The sequence below is a fragment of the Halichoeres trimaculatus genome, unplaced genomic scaffold (assembly GCF_033239565.1).
Source record: "Halichoeres trimaculatus isolate MK-OKI-2021-1 unplaced genomic scaffold, fHalTri1.1 fHalTri1_scaffold_21, whole genome shotgun sequence".
In the NCBI taxonomy this organism is placed as follows: domain Eukaryota; kingdom Metazoa; phylum Chordata; class Actinopteri; order Labriformes; family Labridae; genus Halichoeres; species Halichoeres trimaculatus.
In genome coordinates this window covers 15,815,761-15,843,125 of record NW_027437199.1, presented here as the reverse complement: position 1 = coordinate 15,843,125, position 27,365 = coordinate 15,815,761, and the positions used below count along the sequence as shown (strand labels likewise).

The 27,365-nt window shown below is 42.3% G+C and overlaps 1 protein-coding gene across 9 annotated transcripts in view; it reads right to left on the bottom strand.

Annotated features, from left to right (window-relative positions):
• Window positions 1-27,365, bottom strand: part of sox5 (SRY-box transcription factor 5) — a 111,106-nt gene that overhangs the window by 28,379 nt on the left and 55,362 nt on the right. For 7 of the 9 annotated variants that reach the window (XM_074698088.1, XM_074698083.1, XM_074698084.1 and 4 more), the window contains 4 exons: window positions 21,823-21,995; window positions 20,451-20,519; window positions 9,909-10,035; window positions 6,559-6,644 (listed from right to left, as the gene is read on the bottom strand). In XM_074698088.1, coding sequence (XP_074554189.1) covers window positions 6,559-6,644; window positions 9,909-10,035; window positions 20,451-20,519; window positions 21,823-21,995 — 455 coding nt within the window. The remainder of the gene's footprint in view (window positions 1-6,558; window positions 6,645-9,908; window positions 10,036-20,450; window positions 20,520-21,822; window positions 21,996-27,365) is intronic. The other 2 variants (XM_074698086.1, XM_074698092.1) reach the window with 1 other exon arrangement.

Below are 27,365 nucleotides of genomic sequence, written 5' to 3'. Positions count from 1 at the left end.
GTTTGTGTGTGGACTCAAGTACACACACCAGGATGTGTCAAGTCTCCTCGCCCTGCTGTTTCTCTTGTCATCCTAGCAGGGGGGGATCCATGGATGTGTGTGTGTGTGTCGTGGTCAATAATCTGCAGCTTTAGTCAGATTAGCAGCTCGCCTGGGCTTTGTTGTGAGAGTTAGCTGCACTTCTGAGCCCTATTGTTTTCATTGATACTCAGTATGTCTGTATAAGCCTGAATGGATTCTTGTCCATCTGTCTGTCTGACTTCCTGTCTTCCCGACTTGTTTCTTGATGCTTTGTTTTCATCGAGCTTAAGGCCACGAAACGCACGAACTATCAGAAGTGTTTGAAATGAATACTTCATCCAGACTCAACAACTCTTTTTAAGCTGTAACTCTCTTACCCCGTTTTTCAGCGTCTATTCTCTTTTAAGGACTTGAAAGTCATTCATAATTGAACTAAGTAATAAATTACAAAGAAGAAGAAGTTTATTTACTTCACTACAATGCCTTTTTCATACCTTTATGGCTCTGCATCAAGGACAAACAAACACAACAAAAGAGGCATTCTCTGACAATGACAGACTTCTCAAGTATTTGGGTTATTTTCTCTGTCAGACAGCTGAAAACATCATTACTCCTCTAAAGTGCTAGTGCCTCAACAATAAACTACTGTTTTTTGAAATTTCTTCCCAGTTTATAGGAAAACCCAGGCTCCTACTTCAACAATCAGTAAGGATTATATAGACAGGTAAAGCCTTTTTCCTTTACTCATTATCTGTTTGGAAACTGGCGACGATAATTTGGTAGAATTTGCCTAATGATAGCCACCTATCTTTACTGCCTATTGATTTCACATTGAGCCCATGCTCCTATCACTAAATGACATTTCCTAGCAACTCCAAGAAACCTTTAAGGAGATGTTATTAAACCTGAAGCAATTCTCCGTCTCCCCTTCAGATAAGGCTTCATGGTGAAAAGAGCTTCTTGATTGTTCTCTCAGTTACCTTCTGTCATCCGTCTCTGTTTTCCTCTCCCCCCACCCCTCTTCCTCCCTCTGACTGCCTGTCTGTTGTTCGTCAGTCCATCTCTCCGGTGTACAGCGCGGTAATCCAGGACAATATGTTCCAACATCTGCCTCTCCATATGATGCCTGACCCACACCATTGACCCTCTTTATACCACGCCACACACACATTTAATCTCTCACTCACATCCACTCTTTTCTCCTCCTCTTACCTTCATCCTCCTCATATCTCTTCCTCTCTGTTGATCCTTTTAACTGATCATCTCTCTAAATACCTCTCTGGAAGCTCTGCCTTTTCACCTTCCTCGCTGTTCTCCATCTCTTTCCCAGATAAGCACGTTTTCATGTCCTCTTTGTGAGCTCTTTTAGTCCTCTTCAGTCCATTTGTGTGATATGGATGGTATCAATGATATCAAGGGTCAATAGGGAACCAGATTAACATGCTCTAATGCACAATGTCACACTCATCTCCCCAGATTAAGACACTAAATGCCAAACTTGTGCTTTGCAAAGCCTCCAAAGCATTGCCTTGAAAACAGCCAGTGGAGGATTCTGTGTTAAGCTCCCATTGACTATAAGTGCTCCTCTGTTGATTTCTATGGAGGATGTTTTTAACATAGAAAGAGCTTTAAATCACTGAGACATTAATACGATTTTCTAAGAACTGCACTCTACTCAAAGCTTTGCAGTTTTTCTGTTGGTCCTTTTCTTTTTGACGCGTTTAGTTTACACAATGTGATCAACAGCAGGCCATATATCCTCACAGAGTACTTCTTCTACGTTCGCCTTTTGTCAAAGATGGTTTTCAGGAAGAACTCATCCAGGTGCTACAAAATGGATTGGTTTCATTTAATATGCCATAACAGGAAGAAATTTGGTAAATTCTACTGTTCCCCCCCCCCAAATTTTGATTCATCGGACCACAGGACGGTCTTCTCTTTGCTAAAGTCCATCTTATGAAAGGAGTTTGTGAACGAATGACGACTTTTGGAAGTGATTTTGAACCCATGTAGGGATGTCCACTTCAGAGTCATGCAGGTTTCAATCTGGAATTGGTTTTAGACCTGATGTTTTTTTGAGGACCTCCTCAAGATGACTCATCTTAAAGGATATTTCCAAAATAAAAAGAAAATAATTACTCCAAATAATGATAAAAATTCGTGAATTCTTCACTATTTCCCACTAGCTACCATTGCACCAACACTTGCTTGTTCAATTTGCTTGCCATCTCTCACAAAATCATGAACATGTAACATAATATCATAACTAGTTGAGTGATGTTTCCCATTTTTTTTTACTTTAATTTAATTTAATTTATTTATTCATGTAATTAACCTTTTTAGATTTTTGTTGACCCCTGTGCCAACTTTTTTTTTAGATAAACATCAAGCATCATGTTTGCAATTTTTTAAATTTATTTATTCATTTATATTTATTTAATTTATTTATGAAGGGACCATGTACAATATTCAACATAAATGTTACCATTTGATGCATTGAACCAGAGTTAGCTTAAAGCTAGTTTACATCTGCAGTCCCTTGGCAATGAGACTATACATATTTTCTTGAAAAATGTAAGTTTTCTATTTTTTTTTTATTTTTTATTTTTTGTGTTTACTTTTTCAATGAAATAAAGAATTGGATAGATTTTCATTGAATTCTGTCTTGATAAACATTTTTACACATTATTCTTACTACTTGGAATTGTGGGAATTCAGGTTATAAGTCAAAAAGCATCAGCATCTGCTGCTTTGGCTTGAGTTTCCCTGGCTTTAAAAGAATCTTACTGTTATTGTTTTTTATCAAGTTCTTAAAATGAAAAAAATGTCTAAGGTGTGTGGAAGGCTTGTAAAGTAAGAAAAGCCAAGCTTTATCACATGTATGTGTATCGTCTAGTATACTCCTGTGTTATGAGTGTAGTTCAAGTGCCCATATGTCAAAATAACATTGGTGTTTTATTACACTCCTGAATGCAGCTTGGCTGTTTATCAGCTTCTCTATTCTACAACCTATTGCTTTCCATTTCTCTGTCTGTTTATGTGTGTTGAGGCCAAATGGGTTTACTTTTTGCACCTCCAACAAAAACACCGTGTTGCTGTGGCGACCTCAGGCTTGAGCAAACTGTCATGTCTCGTCTCAGCGACAGAAAACACCTCCTTATCAAATGAGGGTGCAGAGACGATCCCAAAGGAAATCCATCCACATTGAGACATCTGTACTTGTGTTAGCCCGGGCAAATCCGTTTCTTTGTGACAAGCCTTAATCTCGACGTGCGACTGTGTGTGTGAGAGAGATTTTGCATGTGTGTTTTTCTGGGGAGGATTGTGAGGAAGAAATCTGCTAGTGAGATGGGTTTTTTTTCACTTGTTGTGTCCTCTCATCCCTCCCTGCTGGATAAAGGAAAAAACAACAACAACAACAACACAAATCCAATTGCAAGGTGGACAAAGCCGTTCAACTGGAGATTGAGTGAGTCTGAACACAGTCGAACATATGGACGGCTAGATTGAAACACTGATAACAGCACAGAGGACATTATTCTCAGTCTCACACACACACACACACACACATGCACACACAAAATGCGAGTAATAATGAAATCAGTGAGGACAGCGGGGTCCGTTCTCCATGATAGAATTACACAGCTTTTCTATTCTCCCTCAAGTGTGGAGCATATGGGGCAGCACGTTTGGCTGACAGGTGCAAATCTATTACACACACTCTGCCTAACCTTTAACCCATATTTTCCCATCATTCCCCAGTAAAAGATGTTCTGGGGAAAGTGTGTCAGTGCAGAGTCAGTCCGAGATATTTATGTGTGTGATATTTTATGATATGGCCAAATGCTGTCTGTGCCGTGGCTGAGTTCTACATTTGAGGTTAATGTGTGTCAGACATATGATTCAGGGTACACCCAGGCAGGCTCTTAACCCCCCTGGGGGAGGGGGGCCCAAAGCCCAGGTGGATGAGAGTGTGAGAATTTGAGGTTTAGTCATGTGTGTGTTTGTATGAGAGTCTGAGAAGTCTGCGGTGGTCAGGGCCAGTCAGTGTTGGGATTAACAGCGATATTATATTTAAAAAAGAATTATAAAAAACACCACCATTAAAGGCAGTATTGTTCTCCAGTAACAGGTAATCTGATTAATTTCTACTTCAAACGTTACAACCTTGTTGTAACTGTTACCAAGCATGAAATGTGGCGCTTTATTAAGCACTGATATCTAACAGCTGTTTCCTACTTGGCTCAGGACAGGAGCTGCAAATGGGAGCCGTCTTTTTTTTTTTTCCTGATTGTCCTTCTCTGGTGAAGAAGAGGGGAGACAGACACATAAGTTATGATGACTGGCCAAAGGTAGAGTGTAATTTCATGGTAAACCAGTCAGTGCCAGAGTTCAGGTTGGTGTTACAAACCTCAACGTGCCGCAAACAGCAACACAAGAGAAAATCAGATGTAACAATCGCATCAGGAAGCGGTCTGTCGGGCAAAAAAATCTGCTTTCAGAATGAAAATAAAGGCACTACTTCAACATCCTAAGTCATAGAGTAGTTTACCAAACAGTGGTGCCAGTTACTCTGGGTATGCTAAAAAGAGGTATTAAAGTTTGACTCAGGTCTTGTCCACACCAAGCGGCAACCTCTGGTCTAAGATTATGAGACAATGCGGAAGTGCTACAACCTGCTGTTTCTCGAGTGTCCACTTGAAGCTGGCTCTGGAAGTACCAGAAGTCACATACACACCAAGCCAAAAAAGCTGTTTTCAAAGCAGAAATTAACCTATTTACAGCCTGGTTTAAAAAATGTCTCCTGTCTGAGTCGCTAGTTTCACTATCAGCACACTCTGTACGGGGGTGATTTTTTTTTCTTACTAGGCCTTTCAGAGGATATTAGGATTGTGAGCTCGCCCAATCAGAGGCACAGCTCAGGTCACATGACCAACAGGCGGCCTAAAGCTGTACGCGAAGCCCTTGCTGCTTCCAACATGGCTGCGACAGCTGATATGCTTCATTTTATGTTCCAGAAACAGACGGGTGACGTCGGGGAAACTACGTTCATTAATTATACAGTCTATGGTCCACATGTGGCTGGGTATTTTCAAAAACAAAAAAACCCTCCTACACACACACATTTGGCAGTGTTTTTCAGATGTACAACCCGTACCATCCAATCAGGATGAAACCCTGTTATCCAGCTGTGTTGGTTGAGAACCAAAAAATCTGTTTTCCAGCGTCTACCTGAAACCACAAAACCTGAGTTTTCCAAAATCTTCACTTTGGATGGAGTTTTCGGAAAACATCGTTTTCAGTGACGTAAAACTGTGGTTTCATGTTGCCCACAGGCATAAACGTATCAACATATATGTGGTTTCCCAAATATCTGGCTATGTGTGGACATGGCCTTATCCTCCTTAAAAATTTAGTGAACAGATGCGTTTTTTTCATTTTTGTTTTACACTATGTGTGACTTTCCTTTGTCCCCCATCTCTTTGAAAAGAAGAAAAAAAATCTGACTAAACCCATGACTACTTAAGGCACAACAGGCCGAGCCCTTAAATTTGCTCAAAACACGCAGGAAGTACCCCACTAAGATTTGTTCTTTGTTAAATGAATGAGCCATCTTTTATTATCTAATATATACGTGATGACATTTGCAGTTGAATCCTGGTGCACTTAAAGTAAACAAGAAAGCTGTAAAGCAGCAAAGACTCTCTTTTTTCAGATGTTGCACTCTAATTATGTGGCCCACAATGACGAAACACTTACATGTTTCAGAGGTTTCCAACCCTTTGAGTCAGAATGTGTGAATAAGGAAAAGGGCATACAATTAATTGAAGGACTAAAGATCTCACATGTTGACCGTTTTCTTGTAAGCAAACTGTTCTTTTCATCCATGAATATGTTTTCTGAAGGTTTTAAGGTCAGTGTATATAGTGAATTAGGTTTTCATCACAGTGAATAGTATTTTTTTTCTTTTATTTTTTGAACTTTTAAGTTGATCTTATCCAAAAGTGTTTCTTTCTAGATGTGTTCAGGTGCTTGGGCAGACACAGAACAATCTACATTCACCGTTTGAACACGATGCTAACCTAAAGGTGAAATCTCACACAAAGCTGCCTTTGTGACTGAAATCTCTTCAGCGTCACTCACAGATCAGCTCAGACAGTCAATCTGAATATGTCAGTCTTGTGCTCCCAATCGCAGGACAAAGCCAAGGGCTGGGGTTACACTTGTCAGTTCTGTGTGATTTCTGAGCTCTGATCACGGACAACATGTTTTTATGGGCTCAACTCACTCGCTTACACCCCGGCTGAAAGTGACAGCTGTGCAACCCCCCTGTGGCTGTGTTTGTGGTCTTGTATAGCTCAGTGGGAAGTATGTGGTGTGAACACTGTCAGGGTTAGGGGATTTATTCCCAATTGGACCACCCAAGTGTAAAGTAAAACAGAATGTTTTACAGAATGTTTGTGTCTGTCAAAATCAAAGCCTTCTGGTTGTGTGTTTTCACTTCCTGGGGTTCGTCTGTGAATTCTGCGGCCTTACCTGAAGCTGTAGGGGGCCCAGGCCTGGTGTGGCGGCAGCAGCAGCGGCCATTGTTGTGGGGATGAGCTGGAGAGGGTAGGGGTCACCTGGAAAGGAATCAAGAGAAGAAAATTTGACTAAATATCTTAATATTTGATCAAAAACAGCGACAGTTTTTTCACTTTAAGAAGTCTTTGCTCATTTCTCTTCCCTTTCTCTTGTAGGATCCTCTTTCTTGTACCAGTTTTTCCCAAATCATCCATTTCTCCATCAATCACATGATCATTTTTCTCCATTCTTCATCTCCTACTCTTAGTCATCCCTCCGAGACTTGTTTTTCTCCCCTCTCCCATCCCACCTTAGTCACTTTCCTTCCCTCAGCTCACTCCATCAGCTCCCCTCCTGCCACCACCACCTCCACCACCTGAGTCTCTCAGTGCAGCTGTTAAAGCCGCCCTTTGTGTGCGCTGCCAGTGGGGCCTTAATGAAAAGCCTGATTGTGTGTCCTCCTCCTTAATACCCCATGACAAAGAGCAGCGAGGTGAGGGGATTCTGATAAAGCTCGCCCCAGCGCCGTAATTAAGAGCCGCCACTGACGATTGCTGCTCCTTCTCTTTTTTTCCTTTCCTCAACTGTCTGTTCTCCTGCTTTGTTGGGAGAGGGCTGCTTTCAGCCTCCTCTTGTCTCTTTCTTGTTGTCATCTTTGTCTCCTCACAAGTTACACCCAAACTCCGTCCCATTCTCCGATTCTTTCTCCACTTGTCGGGACTGATAAATCAAAGGAGAGATGGACAAACAGGGTGGAGGATATGACAGAGGAGCAGAGTGAAAAAGGAGGAGTGAGGATTATAAGTGACCAGGTAGAGATAGGCCGCGCTGTAATTACTCCGAGGGAGAAAGAGAGAGAGAAAGGTCAGGGAAAGGGGGAGGAGGAGATGGAGGGCAGGAATACTGGTGTTAATTATCATCATATTGAATAAAGGTTCTTGTTGACGGCTTTGATTTGAATGTGAACATGCCCGCTAACTAAAACTGCAGCACACTGAGGTCAGACTTCTATACTGGTATCGTGTTGAGGAGACTTTTTTTCGAGAGAAAACTTGGGAATGTTCTCAGGGCTTGACCTTGCATATCTGACCTGAACCTTCAGCAGAGCGGTCAGCCTCTTGGCTGTATCAGGACCTTCCATTCTGCATGTATGTGCGCTGATATAAATTTGTGTGTGTGTGCTTGGCATAAGCCAAGACTCTCCTTCTGACATATTTTCCCATATAAGTCTCTTCTTTAGAAAAAAAAAGCAGGCAGAGACATTCTTTGCTCCAGCGGAGAGGGAGGGCAGGAGGGATTAAAGAATTATTTCAGGACTGTGTATTCTAGGAGATGGGTCTTTTCTCCTTGCTCCCTGGACAAACATGAGCCGGGTAGGATATTTATGCTCCTTCTGGGGGTCGCTGTAACAAAAGGAAAAGGACGGTGGAAAGCAAAAATGTTGCTCTTGGCTTGAGGACAGGGACCTCGGCAGACAGGAACAAAATTTCTCACTGGAGATGGATGAAGGAAGGTGCACAGAAGTCTGTATTTCTTTAGTTTGAGTGTGTGCAAAAAATGATATTTATATTTATTTCTATACATTTATCATGATCTCAGCTCTTTAAAAAGTTAAGCATTTACAGCATTTAGCCTGAAACTAGAATTCAAAGGTCCTAAATCAAAACACCGAAGAAAGTAATTTATTTAATACAGCTAATGAAGCTATGAGACTTTGCTTGGATTTTCCTGAAAACTTTAAAATGTCAAAAAAAAAAGGTATGGTAACTGTTTTTAATCTTGGGATGAGGAGTTTCAAAACAGAGGCTAAAAATCAGAATGTCTCTTCAAGGTCAAGTTAAACTTTATTATCCCTGAGGGGCAATTTGTTCTGCAGCCAGAAATATCACACAGATAACAAGACAACAACATCAAAAAACAAACAAACAAAAAAAACAATAAATAGACCATCTAAGACAGTAAATACAGCAAGAACCATCTTCTTCAGTTAATCAACTTAGCTTTAAATATTAAAATAAAAGAAAAATGACCCAATTCAGCCTAAATACTGAAAAAGTTTCAGTAGTAGAAATTAATTATAAACTTCCTCTCTAAAAAATAAATAAATAAATAAATCTTTTTGTTTAATATTTTTTGACAATAACAAAACCGTCTCACTGTTTAACACATGACAGCCCAGGACGACCACCGAGAGCAGAGAGCTCAGAGCTGTGCTGATAAAATCTATTCATATCTTCAGAAACCCGGCGCGACGTGAGAATATGTCACATCGCAATGCTACACATTTCCTATTTAAAGTGGCAGCACCAAAACTACATCAACTCACAACAACTTTGAAAGTTGCCAAAGAGTTTTCTCAGGGGCGGCCCAGCCTGGCGCGGCGTGCCAATCCGGTTGGAATTGGCGGAGGCAGTAAAAAGACAAGCCCACCACTTGACAGGGTATTTACGTGGGCAGTGGGCGTGGGTGAAGATGGCACTAATTAAAATGGAATGGACTTGTTTGGGAAGCTGTGAAACTCTAAGGGATGGGGGCGGGGGTCCGGACTGAGCGTGCGTGAGCTCGCTTTGTGTGCACGCTTGGATATCTGTGTCTAAGTATTTTTTGTGTGTGTTTGTGATATCACAAAGCCATCGCTGGCTGCCTGAACATGCTAGTGTGTCTATGTGTGTGTGTGAGAGTGTGTGTGGGTTGTGTTGGAAACATTTTCTGGCTGCATCCTGTGTTAATGTGAGGAGAACCTGGGGCAGGTCACTTTACCACCCCCTACCCCCTCCCTCTGCTATCCCCCCTACCATGCATTTATTCCCAGCATCCCCTGGCAAGCACCCACCACTCTTTCTTTCTCTCTGTCTCTGTCTCTCCCTCTTCTTCTATCATGGTAAACAACACATTGCCACACAGCCGGAGCGTGATAGCCAAAAATGAAAAAAAAAAAAAAAAACATGTCCTGCAGGACGCCTGTATTTGTTGCTTTTATACATCAAAAAATAGACAAGACAAAAGGAAGGAGCCAAAAGGACTGAGGAGAGGAGGGAGTGTGAGAGGGAGATACAGAGAGAAAGATTGAGAGTGTAAACAGGAAGGGTGTATTTGGACTGGTTTTTCTATTAGCAGAGAGTTGTTGCTGTAGGGTTGAGCTCGTCTTTTGAGAAACAATCTGACTCTTGTGTGGGAAAACCGTTGGAGTCTACCTTGCTGGGTGAAAAACATTTGAAACATCACACTTCAGAAGTACTTTGACACGGAAAGTTGCACATATTTATAGGGGCTTGTGTGTGTGTGTGGTGTGTGTGGTGTGTGTGTGTGTGTGTGTGACTCACTGCAGCCAGGCTTGTAGTTAAAGCCAGGGGGCATTAGGAAGCCCTGTTGAGCTGCAGCCGCCGCCAGAGTCCTCTGGTCTGGAGGAAAGACAGGAATCATCAGCGGAGGAAGCTGGCCCTGGACCTGCTGATGAAGGAGGGAGAAGAAGAGGGGTGGAGGGGGGGGGGGGATGAAGGAAGGAGGAGGAGGAGAGAAAAAGTAAAGGAGAGATGAGCAGTCTGTCATCGAGCACCTCGAGACACGTGCTGCAGTGTTCACATATGCACCAAAAATAGATGAAGTGATCTCAGAGCAGGCTTCATTACCATTCTGGAGACGGTTACATCCAAATTACATCATAATTATTTCTCAAAATCATATGCACATAGGCTCATACACACAATGGTACAGATTAGACTCTGAGCAGCACACACACTCTGACACTGATCCTTTCCTCAAGTTTCTTTCCTTGATTCAAGACATAAAATAGTTCACCAAACTCACTAAACAGCTGGCCTTTTCCTTTTATTTGGAAGATAATGTTCTCTCCTGTCTCCCCACACCAATCCCCAGAACAACCCAAACACACTGATGCACACTCCCACACCCACACACACACACACACACACACACACACACACACAACCGTGCAGACGTAACGCATCTCTGCACGTACGTCGGCAGAGAGCCATACGACTTCACAAGGTTTCCAGGATTTTAAAAGGAGAAGCAGAAAGAAAAAAAAAAGAAAAGCTCCTCCAATGGGTGGCTTTGGCAGTAAAGACAGGAGAGGGAGAGGAGAGAGGAGGAAGGAGAGATAGTGAGACAGAAAGAGAGAGGAGAAGTAGGAGACAGATGGTTGCACTAAACAGCGTTCTGCCAAAAACAACACACAAAGACTTGTGTGTGATGGACTGACTGACAGTTTGAGAGGCAAAGATAGGAGGAGATGAGGAGAGGAGGGAGGAAGAGACGAAGGGTGGAGAAAGGTGAGACAAGGAGGAGAAATGGGAATCTCATCAACCTGTAAAACTCAGGTGGAAATCCCAAAAATATGAAGGTGGAGAAGCCCAAACGAGATGCGACAGGATGTGAAATTATCCTAAAAGTCATCGCGACAGTTTGGATCCAGGCCCCTGTTACTCTTCAGGTGCATCCATATGTAGACTTTTATCATTTTACTTTTGGTGAAACACAAAATGTGTTGCTTGTATTGGATAACACTTTTGCTTCTGAATTTCTGGTCATGGCAGCAATACAACAATGCTGCGCCTACACTGTACTGGAACCGGATAAATGAAGGAAGAAGAGGGAGGTCATGCAACGCAATCACTTATATAACAAATCTGCTTTATCATCCTTGTGCATATATTTATCGAAACAATGATGTCTAGTGTTAAAATAACCCCGATTATATCGGTGTTCAAAGAGTAAATAAAAAAAGTGGAAGTGTTTCCAACTCATCACGATGCAGAGCATAAACTTCACATGAGAAATTGTCAGAGCACCCCTTAAATTAAACCCGTGACAGGGTTTGTTGTGCCTCTGACCTGTCGTCCTGCTTGTGAAGCACGTTGCACCCTCTTTACAACTCATCTCCCCTCGCCTTCTCCTCTCCCGTCTGTCTCACTTCACCAGGAGGGCAGAGAGGTAATAGCTGAATAGGATAATGGGCAGGTAAAAGCTGTTTGATGTGGAAAATTGATCTGGAATGATGAAAATGGCTGGAAATGGCTGCACAATCACAAGGCTGCAGCGGTGCCACGGCACAATCAGGTAATATCTCAGCGATATGGACACTTGAAGTGGTTAGTGCTTGAGACAGGGAAATAGAGAGTGGCTGTCTGTCACAGCTCTCCCTGCCTGTGTGTACACTCAAGTTTCCCTGGGCACATGCATGATTTTCTACTGTAAATACCTATGTGTGTGTGAGGTTGTGTGCGTCCCTCCTGCTCCCGTGTGTCGGCACGCGGCAGCCAGCAGTACTGTAATCAAACTATCACGGCACAGGGGAATAGCGCTCTCTTCAAGCGGCTCCTGTTTCCCCCCTTTACACCAAAAAACAATAATTACTCCTCCATTTTGGTAAACCATAAACCGCCACGCCGCCTGTGCCGCGCGATCAGAAGGGAGAGGCGTTCCAGCGCGACGCTCGGACAGGACCCCTGTAGGGACGAATCACAGACAGAACAGTTCCGCTTTGCCTTTCAGGCCTAATTGGACATATGCTAGAGTGGAGCTGGCTAGAAATACTGTAATGTACCGTAGGGAGGAGGAGATGAGAGAGGAGGAAAGGAGAGGAGAGGAGACAAGTCTGTGGCAACTGTAATACATACCTACTGTTCAGAGACACCCTGTCATGTACACACATTAACACAGCGATTGCTTCTTTCATCAGAAATGAGAATGTTGCAGGATTGTTCCTCTGTATGGCTACTTCTTTTCTCGCCTTTAACAAAACATTGTGTCCAATAGGAAGACATTAATCATCCTACAGAACTGCTACAGCACACACACAAGTCTCCACAATGGGATAAGAAGATCAAGCAGCAGCAAAAAAGAGCAAAACAGCAAGAGAAAGACACAAAAGAATCTGGAGAAAACACAGAAAGGATGGACAGGAGGATCATTACCTCCCATATGCTGCTGCCATAATAGTTGAGTTGGATATGTGTGTAACAGCTGTTGAGCTGGCAAACACACACGCTGACCTCCAAAGGGTAATACACACACACGAGGCAGAAAACATGGTTCAGAACAAGTTGAGCGTAACAGGAGGAACAAGGGACCCTGATTGTCTGTAATGTGTGTGTGGAGAGGATGTCCACTCGCTGATCATATGGTCAAGGATTGGATCAGTTTCTCTAATCACGGCTTCATGTACAGCCCTTCTCTTTTACGTTCCTTTAACATCTGCAAAACAACTTAAAACGCAGCATTTATCTCCATATCAGATGTTCAATAACACAATATATGAAGTCGACGACGAGCCGCGTTCGTTTGTTTTGTGATCACAGCGCAAACTTTGAAACTTAGAGGAACAAAAGAGAGGAAGAGTTTCCCAAATCAGAGAATAGGAATCAGAGACAAAGAGATGCATTGACAGAAGGAGAAAAGAAAAGAAAAGCCTGCGAGAGAAAGTGAAAACAAAAAGGGGGAAAGTGAGAGCGGGGCCAGATCTATCAGACTATCTCCAGATCCCACATGAAGGAAAAGGCACATCTGAAACAGCAGGCGCTTTGGGGAATAACGCTCTCCTCAGCTTCTCTTTCACATCAGCCCCAAAGCGAACATGAAAACCTATAACACACACACACACACACACAGATGAAACATCACACCACTGCTACTGCAGGCTGCTGACGTGGAGAATAAGGGACTCTGCTTTTTATCTGCGAAACCTTCCGCTGAAAAAAAAGTCCAAAAAGCAAACCTGAAACAAACATAACTCATTTGAGAAGAAAAAAAAAATCCTCTAATCAGCGGTAACCGAATGCAAAACAAAGAAAAATGTTCCAAACACAAAATGAACTACACAGCGTGTATATAAATATATATTGAGAAAACGTGTGAAAGTTTTGCTTGAGAACTTTCACAGGGGCAAAGAGGACCGAGAGAAAGAGAGAAGTCGACAATTCACCCTGGCGAGAGAACTTCTCAGGAAATAAACAGCAGATAGACAGAACAGAATGAACAAGGGAGGGAGGAAGAGGAAGAGAGATGGAGAGCGGAGCAAGAGTTGGATAATTGGCAGCGAGTCGAGGCTGCGTTCACCACACGCCAGGCGGCACAGCTTGAACTTAAAGCGCCGCTGCGGCATAATGAAGATGTGGCCGCTAATTAACATATGGGGTGCGAAACAGGTTGGTTGGCACGCGGCGCGCTAAAAACTCCAAGGTAAAGTTATTATTGGGGAGTAATTAGCTCTATGAAGTTAATGCGCCGAACAATAGCTGCCAGCGCCACACAATATGGCTTGCATCTGAGCGCGCAAAAAAATAGCCCCGCTAAAGTGCGAGTCCCACAGCTAAAATCTGTTGGCGACCATATGCTCCAGCAATTAATGCAAGGCCTGGATGACCTATTGCTAAAGACAGGACGTGTGAGCAATAGAACCAATAATTAATTTAGTGAGTCAGAGAGAGACGGAGAGGTAAAGGGCTTTCAATATTAGTCCATTAACTTTGTACGGACAGGGGCTATTAGAGGCTGGCCTGCTGTGAGTGTAGGGGCACAGTTTTTGTGTTACAGTGGCTACACTGCACACACACACAGGTGTGTTTGTGTGTGGGTGCATTAACATGGAGGCATGTGAGAGACGCCAGGTCTCAGTGGGGAATGGCTGGTTCGGGGTGTGCGAGCGCCCGTGCATGCACATCAACACTTCCTGTGCGTAAGAAAACATAAATTGCACTGGTTGTGTTGTAATGGAAGTGATTAAACAATTACACAGGCAATTGGGTTAGCTGCTCCTATGAGCCGAGTACAGAGGTGCTGGTGTGTTGAGCATCTATGTGTTATATGTGTGTGTGTAGAAAAAAGGGAAAACTGCTTTTGCTGTTTTTTTTCTATTGCCTCACAAAACTAGAAAAGCACACAAGCATATTGTTATTGTCACCAACACGTTAGTCTTACTTTAATGTTATACTCCCTTTCAGCAGACTGTCTGCTTCAATTTGGTGTTAGTTGCAGGTTTATACAATAATTTGTTACCTGACAGTGTTAAAAATTATGATGATCCAGAACATATTTCATATTCTAGATCTTAGTATCTAGAATATTGCCAGGATCTGGATTGTACATCTGTCAGAAATTATGGTGACCTTGTCCTGTATTGTTTTGCAAAGCAATCCGACCATTTATGGTGGAGTTATATACACATATGGTGAAAACAGCCCTATCTCACAATGATAAAGAATCCTTTAAAAAAGTCCTGGATCCAGATGGTGATCCAGATCACCTCCAAAATTTAATCACTTCTTCCTTATCCCACTCTAAACATTTCCTGAAAATTTCATCAAGATCCGTTTGTAACTTTTTGAGTTATGTTCACAGACAAACGAACTCTCTCAGAAACATAACCTCCTTGGCAGAGGTAATTAAAAAAAAAGGGAAGAATCAATACAAAGGACAGAGCCAGAGCTTGAAAATACATCAGATATGACTCTGAAAGGTGTGTGTGTGTGTGTGTGAGTCTGTATGATTGAGTTAGGGTGTAGGTTAACTCTAATAGAGAGCTTGTTAGCCGCCGTCGCCAGCATGTCTGACGTCTCTCAAACTAGTGAAAGCATCAGGTGGCTTTACTCATTTTCTGAGTCCTTCTCTGTTTCTTTTTCTTCTCTGTCTGCTTTGCTGTCGCCAACCTTTGGTGACGGTGTCTCTTGATGAGATAAAAGATAGCCAACAGAGGCAGAGAGGTACACCTGTCTGCATGTGTGCCTGTGTGTGTCTTGGTTGAGTGGGTTTTGATTCATTAGGCAGGTCACACTGGTGTCCCCCTCATCCCGCTTGTTTCAATATACATTGTGTGTGTGTGTGTGTGTGTGTGTGAGTGTGCTGCCTCTGTTCTATGAAAATGTGTGCGTCTTCTCAAGGTAAGCCCTGAGCCGCTCGGCAGGTGAGCTCCTTTCATCCCCGTTGCGCTTCCCAGCACGGCAGCAATAGACGTCCCCGGCAACACCGGAGGGAGCCTCGAAGACAAGTCGTTTAATTAGAATAAGAGAAGACGAGAAAGAAAGCAAAGGAAGAGTGAGGAAATGTGTTCACCCCTTAGAGCCTAACAAGAAGGCCCCTAGCAGGGGGTAGGAGTTTGTGCGAGTGTTTTTGTGTGTCTGCATGCCTTTATGTCTGCACATGCTCTTGTTTTGTAATCCTTTAGTGGGAAAGCTGTGGTATATTGTAAAACTAAACATAAAGTTTTGCACAATTGAAGTCTCTTTTGTGGTCCATTGTTAGTCTGTGAGATAAAGTTAGGCTTGTGTACTTTGGACACTGGAAAAAATGAAATCTCATCAAGTGTTTTTGTCTTATTTTAAGTAAAAACTGTCTTTAACTCTTTATTTGAGCCACATTTACCTGACCAGTCCAGAAAAGTGTCTTGTTTCAAGTTATTTCGAGACAAAAATAAGGTCTGAATTGCCAGTGGAACAAGAAAAATTTGCCTAAAACTAGAATAATGTCTTAACACAAGTAACTTATCTCTTGTTCCATTGGCAGATTTTTTTTTACTTTTCAGATTTCACTTTTTTGCAGCTGGAACTATCGTAGATTCAGGCGACATCCACACCAGCTAATAACCTTTATGTATAAATTATACCAAAAGAGCCGAATTTAAAGTTCCTTTTCCAAGGTTTATAAGTCTGTAGACAAGTTTTTCTCATTGGACGTCAAAGTTGCATTAATCAAGTTCAAAGGGTTGATTTAATTACTTTAAAGTAGGGATGCACTGGTACTGATCAATGGTATCGGTTATTGGTGTATTGGTGCAAACAGCTCTTAAAACCTATTTGCTAGACCTCATTTTTGTCTTTAAATAACTTGAAACAAGACGTTTTTCTGGACTGGTCAGGTAAATGTGGCTCATATAAGTCTAAAAAGACATTTTCTACTGAAAATAAGACAAAAACACTTGATGAGTTTTCAGTTTTTTCCAAGTTGGTTGAGGTAACAGTTTGGGATATATCTGGATTCAGACCCAGTTTAAGGGTTTAATTCAGAGGTTGAATCATAGGTTCAAACCTCTGAAGGCCTGAGCTTTTGTCTGGTGTGCAATTTTTAATTCACCTTGCTAAAAGACCTTATAAGTATAACTAAACTTTGTCTTCGTACAGAAAGTTTGGTTACTTGTGTTATGAGTCCTCTTTTTGTTGTTTGCTAGTAGTTATTGTACTTTTCACTAAAATGTGTGTAATGTTGTGATTTCACCACAAGATGAAGTGGTCAGTGTCCCTAAAAGTTGCTAAAAGTCAAAGTTTTGAAAAATAAAGTATCATGGGTCTGAGAGGTAAAAATGTAATGTCCACATACGTGGATGCTGGGTCTGAAGAGGTTAGGACTAAAAGCAGGTTTTGAGTTAACTCCAGTTAGTGATGATCTTTAGCGCCTCATTCAGATGAATGAAAAAGTCAGAGCTCATAACAAACACATCGTACATGTGAGGCCACTTCATACTATATGTCATTAGCTTGTTTTGTGCCGCCTCTGTCAAAGAACTCGCTTGTTTGTCAAGCTCACACCACATTCAGCGAGTGCCGCTGGCCTAAATAGTGGACGCTAACACGCATATCGCTAGCTCGATTCGAGTTCTGGGGTGAGGAAAAATAGGAAGCCGGACGCAAGGACAATAAATAATTTGTCCTCCTTTCATGAGGGATGTGTGTCACTCTCCTCTCTTTTTCATGAGCTTGATTATTCGTTTCATTTCATCACCTCTTCCAAGTGGACGGTTGAAAGCATTCTTCACAGGCCTTTGGGGGTTTGGGCCTAACAAAGCCAAGGACACAGACACACACACACAGAGACACCCACAAACACACAAACACACACTGAGGGCCAGCTGAACTCAGCCTCGTTAGGGGGAAATGCAATCACAAGAGGCTTATCATACAGACACAAAGCACACACACACATGCACACACACCCCAGCACACTGAACCTGCTGCCCTCTCTCTGGCAGGCCATTGTATTGTGGGATTGTGCGGACAATCTCTTCATGAATGATTAAGCAGTGTATTTCTCGACCAAGTCTTTGATGATGAGTGTGTGTTTGATCATGGAGCGAGTGTTCTGCGCTCTTTCTCTCCGACTGCTTCTGATACCTGTGCTTAAGTGACTGAAGGTGTTGTTTTTTTGGTACCTTCATCCGTGTTCTTACACACTTGGATGTGTGGGCTATATGTTGGTGAGTGTGTGTGTGTGTGTTTTCGCTCCTGTGATGAGCCCCTGTTGATTGTGGCCCTCTCTTAACGAGGCTGCCTACAGCTGCCCCTGCTTGTGAGAAACTATTGTTGGGCCCGTTCAATGGAGAGACGCTTGTTTGGGAAAAGGTTGCAAAGTCATGGGAAAAGAGAGCTTTGTCTCGACGGGGTCGTGAGGGAGTGAATCATGAGCGGACGTGTTTATAGCTCTACACACACAGCTGCAGCGAACACACACACACACACGCATGCACAGATGAAGAAATGGACGCTCAAGAATGCACAGAGAAATCCTAAGATACAAACATGTGTTCTTTCTTCTTGTCGACAAAAAAAAAGAGGCGAACAATTCAGAATTTAGCTCGCACAAAGCAAATAAACACAGCTGCTTTAACACAGAGCTGTGCGCACACATGGACACACGTCCCACACACATGCAATCACAAGGTCTCTTATCACACTAACTGTGTATGGCTAACCTCTCAGGGGGAAAGGGAATGTGTGTGTATTTGTGTGTGTGTGTGTGTGTGTGTGTGTGCGTGCTCCCTTTTGGACAGGGTGTCTCTTTATGATACAAAGCCCGGCTTTCTCAGCTCAAAATTCAGTGTCATCTGCTTTTACAAAGGCCCGGGCTATTCGTTCCAAGCCACCTGGACCAACATAGAGGCTCCAGTGTAGCACCCAAAGGACAATACATCCATTTTTTGGCGTTCCATACGATATACCCGCCCATTTTCTTAGGAGCTCGAGGCACAGAATCCCATTCAGAGGAACTTTTTGGCTTGGCAAGTTTGTTTTGCTCCTTTTTTAATTGTAGCTAGCATTTCTTGGGGCATTCCTTTAGGTCAGTGTTTCTCCAAGTGGGGTCTGCAAACCATAGTTTGGGCATCTGGGGATTAATTTAAAATGATTGTAAAAGTGTTAAATCACTGAAAAGCGTATCAACAAACCGGGATCTTGTGCACCAAATAAACAAACTTTTATTTCCGATACTCTCGCCCAGTTTAGCTCTGTGCCATGATATCAAAATGCATATGATCGCGATATACCTATTACTTAGGGATGGGTTCCTTTCATATTTGAAATGATAAAGTACCAATGCCCAGTACCTGGCAATAGGTACAGTACTCAACATCACCAGTTTACGGTACTTTTGTGAGTTTATGTGGTAAAAAATATCAATTTATTTATTAATAAATGTATTTTATTCAACTTAACATATTTATTCTTCAGTATATAACCTTGTAATGCTGTGTTCATGTCCAGCATTGAAAGTCGCCTCCTCTTCCTCTGTCACAGTCACAAGGATGCGCTTAGGTACCTAAACATGGTACCTTTTGATTAAATATGAATCCATACCCGGTACTTTTGACAGATTTTGGTCGTTATCTATAAAAATACCTAATTTGCTACCGATCCTTACTATCACTTCATAGTTTGCAACAAAGGTAAAACTAACTCAGAACAACAAAACACCTTGATGCAGCAGGGTGCACAGACCTTTTTGAAAAAAAAAAAAAAAAAAAAAAACGTAGAAAGTAAGTTTTTACCACCCAAGATGGCAGTCATGTGTGTTTTGCTAACCAGGAGGGCACTTTGGCACACATTTGGCTCCTGAGGGGGCACTTTAGCGTGTGTTTTGGCTCCCAGAAAGGCCCTTTAGTGCATGTTTTTCAACATTCAACAAGGGGGTTGACCACAACCACTACTTTCTCGGAGTCAACATTTAATCAAAGTTTACAAAATGAGTTACTTGAAACGTACAAACGTAGCCTAATTCTATTATTACAAAATATTTAATAGTTCATCTTTGACTAGTATCAATTCTATGCTTATCATTGTTACCATAATGAAAAGGGTCCTTAGAAAAATGTCTAACCTAAAAGAGATTCATGGTCCAAAAAAATTTGAGAACCCCTGCTTTAGACAAAAAGCAGAGGGAAACTTGATGGATCCACTTCCATGAAATTCAAACTATCTGATGCTGAGCTGAGTGTGCGGTGCTGAAGATGTAGCAGTGTATGAGGGCACCACTGCTCTAAAGAAAGACGGCTTGATTGCGATGTGTTTGTAGCTCCTATAGGCCGTGACCTCATCACAGACCAGCACAGCAAAGGTCCAGGAAATGTCAGATAAAAGCGCTTTGGTCAAAGGTCTGAGGTCTGTGTGTCAGCATGCCTCACATCTTAATATCTGTAAGCTGGTGTATTTGATTAGCCCATAAAATGAATCCATAAAAAAGATTTATTGTCGTGTTTTTATTTTTGATTATCTGTTGGACCCTTGGCTGCTTCAGCAGCTTCAAAGCCTTGCTTTCAAGCCTGGATTTGCATGCTTTACATGCCTTGTCTTCCAGGAAGATTGACCACAGTTGAAGTGATCAAACTTGTGCACATGTGTTTATTCGTGTGTGTTGTGCTACAGGAGGAGGGGAGTATTACAAGTCAGCTGTGATTAAGGCCTTAAATGCTGATGGCGGGGCAAAGAAAAGCTGCAACAATCACAATCATAAAATTGCCTTTGTGGGCCACAGAGGCACACATCAGAACAAACAAACACTTCAACACCGTTATACACTTGATAAAACAAGTGGATAGACACACGCATACACCACACACCACACAAACACACACACACTGGCCTCACCTGGATTTGTTGCTGCAGGAGGTTGATTTTGTGTTGCTGCTGCAGAAGCTGCTGCTGTTGCCGTGCAATCTGAGGATGAAACACAACACATTAATCGAATGTATATGCAATGTGTGTGTGCATGTGTGTGTGTGCCTGTGTGTGTGTGTGTTTGTGCGCGCAGGGCCTGTGGGAGATGCGACACATCTGCAGGTCTCCAAGGCCCCAGTTGCACGACAGAGGGTCGATGCCCTGGTATGAAATATTCAAGAGCTCATCTCATCTGGACTCAGCTCACAGCCACATGGACAACAATGTCACACTTACTGGCATGAACACACAGCAAACTAAACAACACATCATATTTACAGAAGCCTCTGTCGTTTAGTAGGGGAGGTGTTTTAGTCAAGTCCAAAAAAACAACCTTGACCACTTCATATTTTTCTCACTTTTTCATTTTATTCTTCAGTCACTTTGGACAATTTTCGTAGCTTGTATTATGATTTCCTTTTGCATTCATTGCTTCTCTAATACAAGATCTTTCAACCTAAAATACTGTTAACTTTAGCACCAAAACTCTTGAGTGGAATTGAAACAGAGCTGTGGTGTCCACACTGTGCAGTCTCCCCACAGCCATGTTTCTGTGCATGTGTGTGTGCGTGCTTGTGCATGTGTGTGTGTGTGTTTCCTCTGTAAATCCATGCTCTCCAGAAGCTAAAAAGCACAATAATGAGGGGGAACCCTTCTCTATGCAAATACCTGGCAGACTTTCGCCTTGGAGGTTTGTGTGCGTGCATGTGCATACATATATGTGTGTGTGTGCGTGCATGTGTGTGTGTGTGTGAAAGTCCCTGCTACATCCGCTCCAACACTACACACTCTCAGCTCATTCCTGTGCAGTGTCCCTGTGTTCAAGCTGCCAAAGGCTCATGTCTTTGGCTGTGTTAACACTTTACAATATGAAATACGTGCACGAGTGTGTGCTTGTTATATGTGTGTGTGTGTGTGTAGAGAGAGAGACGGGGTTAGGAGAGAAAATCCTGTGTGACTTGATGCTTTTCAATCCCTCTCTTGAGTATCTCTGATGGCCATTTGTGGAGCTTTAGTGTGTTACTGTGAGTGAGGGGGTTTTAAACATTTATCAACAGTCAGTGATTCTGAATCAGTGAAGAACATTTGAAGACACTAAAATAAGGCAAAGATCATGATTAATATAAAACAAAATATATATATAAATATTGTGTTAAATTATTCTACAAATCAAGATTCAAGTTGTGGTGTTAAAAAAAGAAAGTCTTGATCTGATTCGAAAAACTCTTTTTGTTTATTTTAAAGGAAAGAGTCTATAGTGTTTTTTTTCATGTAGCCCTTTACATGCAGTGTGTTTCTGTACCTGGTCCTGCTGCTGCTTGGCCAGCTCCATCTGTTGCCTCTGCTTCTCCATCTGCGAAGCAGCCAGCTTCTTCTGTTCCTCGTGGGCCGCCAGGAGCTGCTCCCTCAGGCTGCTTAACTGGCCGATCATGCCCATGAGCTGGCGCTCTTTCTCCGCCAGGCTGTCTGGGGTACCTATAGGGCAAGAGCAGGGGAAGGGGGGGGAGAAGGGGTCAAAGGTGAGATGGAAGCTGTTTGAGGCTACACAGCAGATTTAGTTATGCTTTTCAAAGACTCACACAGCAAGCACTGAAGCCATTTTTAACATGTTTTTCAAACCACTGCTACTGAGTTTCTCCATGTCTCTATAGTCAGCTGCTGATTTTTTAAATATATAATGCTAAGTAGGAATACAAAACATGTTGCCATAGAACCAGGATCCAAAAGCAGAAACTGTTTAAATTAACTCAAATTGAAACTGAGATGTTGTGCTCCGTTTTTCCTCTCAGTGAGATTTCCATGGATCTCCAGAGGTTAGGAAGGTTTGTAGGGGCGAGGTTAGAGGTCAGCGGAGGAAGGAACAACAAAGCAGTGTAAAGCTATCCGTGGCTTGTTGGTCAGCCTAATATACGACTGGTTAGGGGTTTGGAGCAGAGGGAGGGGGCATGTCAACAGGAGGTGTGTGTTAGGTAAAAGTTTGTGTGTGTGTGTGTGCAGCGCAGAGTTGTAAAACCAGATGTTGACTTATCCTGCGAGGCACAGAAGGCCAGCAGTGATTACTTGAGTCCCATCCATCACCGCCTTTATTGCCTTATTGAAATAAAGAAAATAAATCTGGCTGAGGAAACATTTGTACACAGGGAAAATGTGGCGGCAAAACAAATGTAAGATCTGAGCCAGATTCATATGTTAACAAACAAAATAAATATTCCGCCAGGTTTGTAAATTTACACTTCTTACAAAACTTGAAGCAAAATTGAATTTCATTTGATTGCTGCTGAATTCTGGGTAAACTTGAAGCTATCAAGCTGTATTTTATGAAAGCATGTGTGTGAGAAGAGAAGCGAGGGAAAGGAGAAAGAGTGTGTCTGGTGTGTGTTTACCCTGCAGTCAGCCAGCCTCCTGCTCACATTTAGCATGGCCCGACCTTTGACCCCCCAGATCCTGACATACCAGCTCCATTACACGTACGCACACATTCACAATTACACATACACAAACACACAAGGTCTAAATCATTCACCAGGATGTAGTTAGAGGGAGGCACACTGAGGCACAATCAGGACGAGTGTGTGAGCCCATGTCTGGTCATATGTACCGGTGTTTGCCTACATGGTTTCAGTTGTGTGTGTATGTGTGTGTGTGCCAGTGTGTGTGTGTGTGTGTGTGTGTGTGGAGGAGCACAATCCCCCATTGTTCTTCAGCTGCTACCTTTAACAGAGCCACATTCCTGCGCCAGTCAAACCAGATGAGGAAGAAGGGAGAAGAAAGGGAAGTGAGGAGGGAAAGAAAGAGAAACACAACGCGGGATGAAAGGAGGAAGAAAGGAGAAAGGATGGAAGGAGTGAAGGCAAGGAGCCATGGCTGCTGACCTGCCCTTTGACCGCTCATGAAGGTGAGAGCCATCCATTTGTCCTCCCTGTTAGTAGCGCCCGTCTCACACCACCCCTGACCCCCCCGACTACCCTCCACCACCCCCTCCTCTACCCTCACTTCCCCCCGCACTCACTCTATCCGCCAACAATGAACAATAAAGGCAACTGTCGGGAGCACTGGCCGCTGGAAAAATAAACACGCCGCTGTCCTAACTCACAGACCCACCTTTGTAGAGCCAGAATGTGTATTTGTGTGTGTGTGTGTATGTGTGTGTGTAGCCAAAGCTGACCAAGACAAGAAAGAGCCTTGTGTTAAAAACGTTAGCCCGCTCAAATAGGGGGTGAAGGGTAGGGAGGAGGGGACAAGGGGGGGGGAGAAAAAGGATAAGGAGAGGTTTGCAAAGGTGAAACGATGGATCAAAGGAGTCTTTCTTGTAGGGGGTCCTTGTTGGGGTTAACCCCCCCTTTACACACACACACACGCACACATGCAAACATAGTAAAACTGGGGCACTTCTGTGCAAAACGGTGTGTATGTTAGTGTGTAAGTGTGTTTAGGTGGACATTCCTTGAACCAGTGTTCTGGATAGTTAGTGGCGTGAAAGTGAAGACAACTCAGTTCTTTCTCTACAAGCTGCTCTCAATCCCCCTCTCAGCTGTGGATCTTCTATCAGTAAACTCGAGTATTTGCAGAAGAAGAAGAATCCAACAAAACAACACGCTTTCTAACTGAGACGGGATTTAGCGGACTCTCTGAAGTAAGCGTGAGCCGCTCGCTCTTTCCTTCTCTTTTAACCCCGTTCAGACTTTGAGAATTTCAGCCGTCGGGCCATAAATCAACTCAAGTTGGCTTGTTTCCTCAGCTGCTGCGAGGCGGGCAGGTGGATCGATAACTGGTTTCCTCCATCGCAGTACACACATTCCTCCTTAGGCAGATTGCTGCGGCCTGCGCTTACCTACCTCACCAACACCGGCTCTCTCTTTGTGCTCCTCACACACACTCGAGCATGGGGTAATTAACCAATTTGTAACAATGTAATACTTGTCACCGTGTTGGCGGTGCTAATTAATGACCCCCGCTGTACTGATAACTCCCCTTGGTGAGCATGGAGGAACAGGGATGAGATGGCTGGAGGCACAGAGAGAAGGAAAGGAGAGAGGAGGCGCAGGAAGAGGGAAAAGGATCAAACACGGACAGCAGAAAGGAGGATTTGAGGAGGTTTATTTACAAATATAACCTGATAACTGTAAATAATCCAATCAAGATAACACAGTTTGGTTATGATGAGCTACAGTAACTGAATTATCAAGCAACTCAAGTTTGTTATTATACATGGATTACTGGAGTTTAAATCTAAGATACCTGGAATAAAGCCTTAAAATTACAAAAAAAACTGTCATGTTACGGGATTAAAGTTGAAATGTGAAGAGAATTAAGATGTATATAAAGGAGAATGAAGTCTTAAATACAAGCTATGGCTTATCTCTTTGAATGCTGGAATATCATCAACTAGATTCTTCCTCTGAAGTATGCAGAGGTTTCAAAGTATTCACATCCATTACTCAAGTAAAACTATCGACAGCAGGGTTTAAAAAGACTTTTGTAGACGTTGGATTATCAACTAAACTTTTTTACTTAAGTAAAAGTGTAAAAGTACTGGTTTTAAAACTACTTTAAGTATAAAAATAAATATAAAGTAAGGGGACAGAATGCCATCAAAGACAAAAGCTAGTGACTATTGAGTTTTTGTAAAAATGTTAATGTTGAAAAATTTGGAGCAGCTGGTTTTGATCAGTAGGGTCTTTCAAAACACAGGCTAAATCTTTTCAAGCTAATCTAGGCTATCCAAAATGTTTGATAATTTTATACAGACATTAGCATGACACCCGCAGTGTTTTCTCCCTTGTAAGCAAAATTAATTTTATTTCCCACTTAGTCCTAGACCAAAGCATAAGTAATTTAAGGTTACTGTGGATAATTTTCTGAATTATTATTATTATGATTTTCCCATAAGAGCCACCGTACTTAGTAGATGCTATTTCCTGTTTTGTGCCAGCAGAGTGCAACACTGGGTCTTCTTCATGTTGACTGACTGTCATGATGCACAGTGTGTTCACCTGGCTGTGGTTAAATAAATGTTCTAGTGAGAACGCACAATTTATCTGGATCCATTGATATTTTTTGTGTGTGCTTGTGTTGATCTTTATTTTTTGTTTGTTTGTTTTTTGATGACAGGCAAAAATGAAACGGGAGTAACAAGGTTATTTTTAAAATGTGTGAAGTAGAAAGTACAGGTATTCGTCTGAAAATGTAAAGAGCATAAGTAAAAAGTCGGCTAAAAAATAACCACTCTCGTAAAGTTTACCCAAAAATTATAGTTAAGTGAGGTAACAAAGTATTTTTTTCCTTGGTTACTTGACTCCTCTTAAATTACGGACATGGGTCATCCCGTGGAGGTAAATTTTACAGCTGAGGAGGAGCAGTAACTGCGGAAGTGATCTTTAAAACAGACTCAGATTTTATTTTATTTTTTTGATTAAATTAATTGCCATCAAATGACTCGAACTGATGTGTTAAATACTCGCTTTTTGATGCAGGATGCTCTTCTGATCTGTCTCTTTGAAAAAAAAGCATTCAGACAGTCACAGCCTGAAGTTATTAAGTTTTTTCCCTGTGTAATTCACAACTTTATTCTCCTAATATTACAATTTCAGCATCATAAAAACTTTAACCTTGTCTCAACTCGATCTAAATCTGATTATAATCTTATAATATATAACAACTTAATTCTCCTAACCTTGAGACTTTTTCCTACAATCTGATTTTTTTAACTGTGGTGCAAATTTTCAATCTTTTTTCTTTACTGACAAAATCCATCTTTGCCTTAACAGTTCAACAATACATTGTACACTAAGCAGAAGAACCAACTGGCTTCATAAAGATAAACTTCACACCAAAAATACCAACACCATCCTTTCTTTCTTCTTCTTTTTCTTGGCAGCTGCTTTGTGTCATCGTGGAAAGCCAGAGATGGCCAAAGTCCACATGTGGAGCTGTTCAGAGTGTTACAGCGGAGTGTTTGCTCGCTGTGTTTGCGTGAGTTCTCAGGTTGTGAATTTAACAGCTGACCCTTTAATCCCACAGATACACTGCGGAGTACATGTCATCTTTTTTTTTTTTTTAGGGGGGTTCGTGAATTTACAAGAAGAACGGCTGAGAAAGGAATGAGGAGGGAAGGGGGGAAATGAGATGATATGCAGCAGAGCCCGGATGAGGAGATGTCAGGCATTCTGGGCAGATGTGGGAAAACATCTGTTGGAAATACATGAAGACAATATGAAAACTATATTTTTGAGTAAATCTGAGGCCAAATGTTTGCTTTAGTGTCAAGTTTCAATTAAGTAAAACACAAAGGAGTTTAGGGAGACTTCAGCCTCGTGCTACTGAGAATTTGGTGACGATAATGCTCTACTCTATGGTTTATATTCTTGTACTTGACTGACTTGAACACCATACTTCTGTGTGAGTGTGTGTGTTATGCTATATGAAATGTGTGGGGCCTTTTATTAAAGTTGCTCCTCAATAATACTGACAGAGAAGTACGCAGGGGCTCAAAATCACTTTGTTCCCCAGAAAAAGGTCCTCAGTGGAATTCAATGGGGGGGAAAGTCAACTGTCAGCGGTTACACACACATTAGCACTCACACACACACACACACACACATTAAACTGTGCAAACTGAACAGACACTGCTGCACGAACACTTGACTTACAATATATTTCCCACTTTTTACATTATATCCCCCACAGTTATGAGCACCACTTCATTTTCACACCATTATGTAAGAACTGTCTTGGACAAGCATTGACTTGGCTTTCAAGGACACACATAAATGCAGCACACACACACACTCCGACATGGTTCTGATATTTCTCCCCAGCTGCTGGTGTGTGGCTCGCCACACGGGA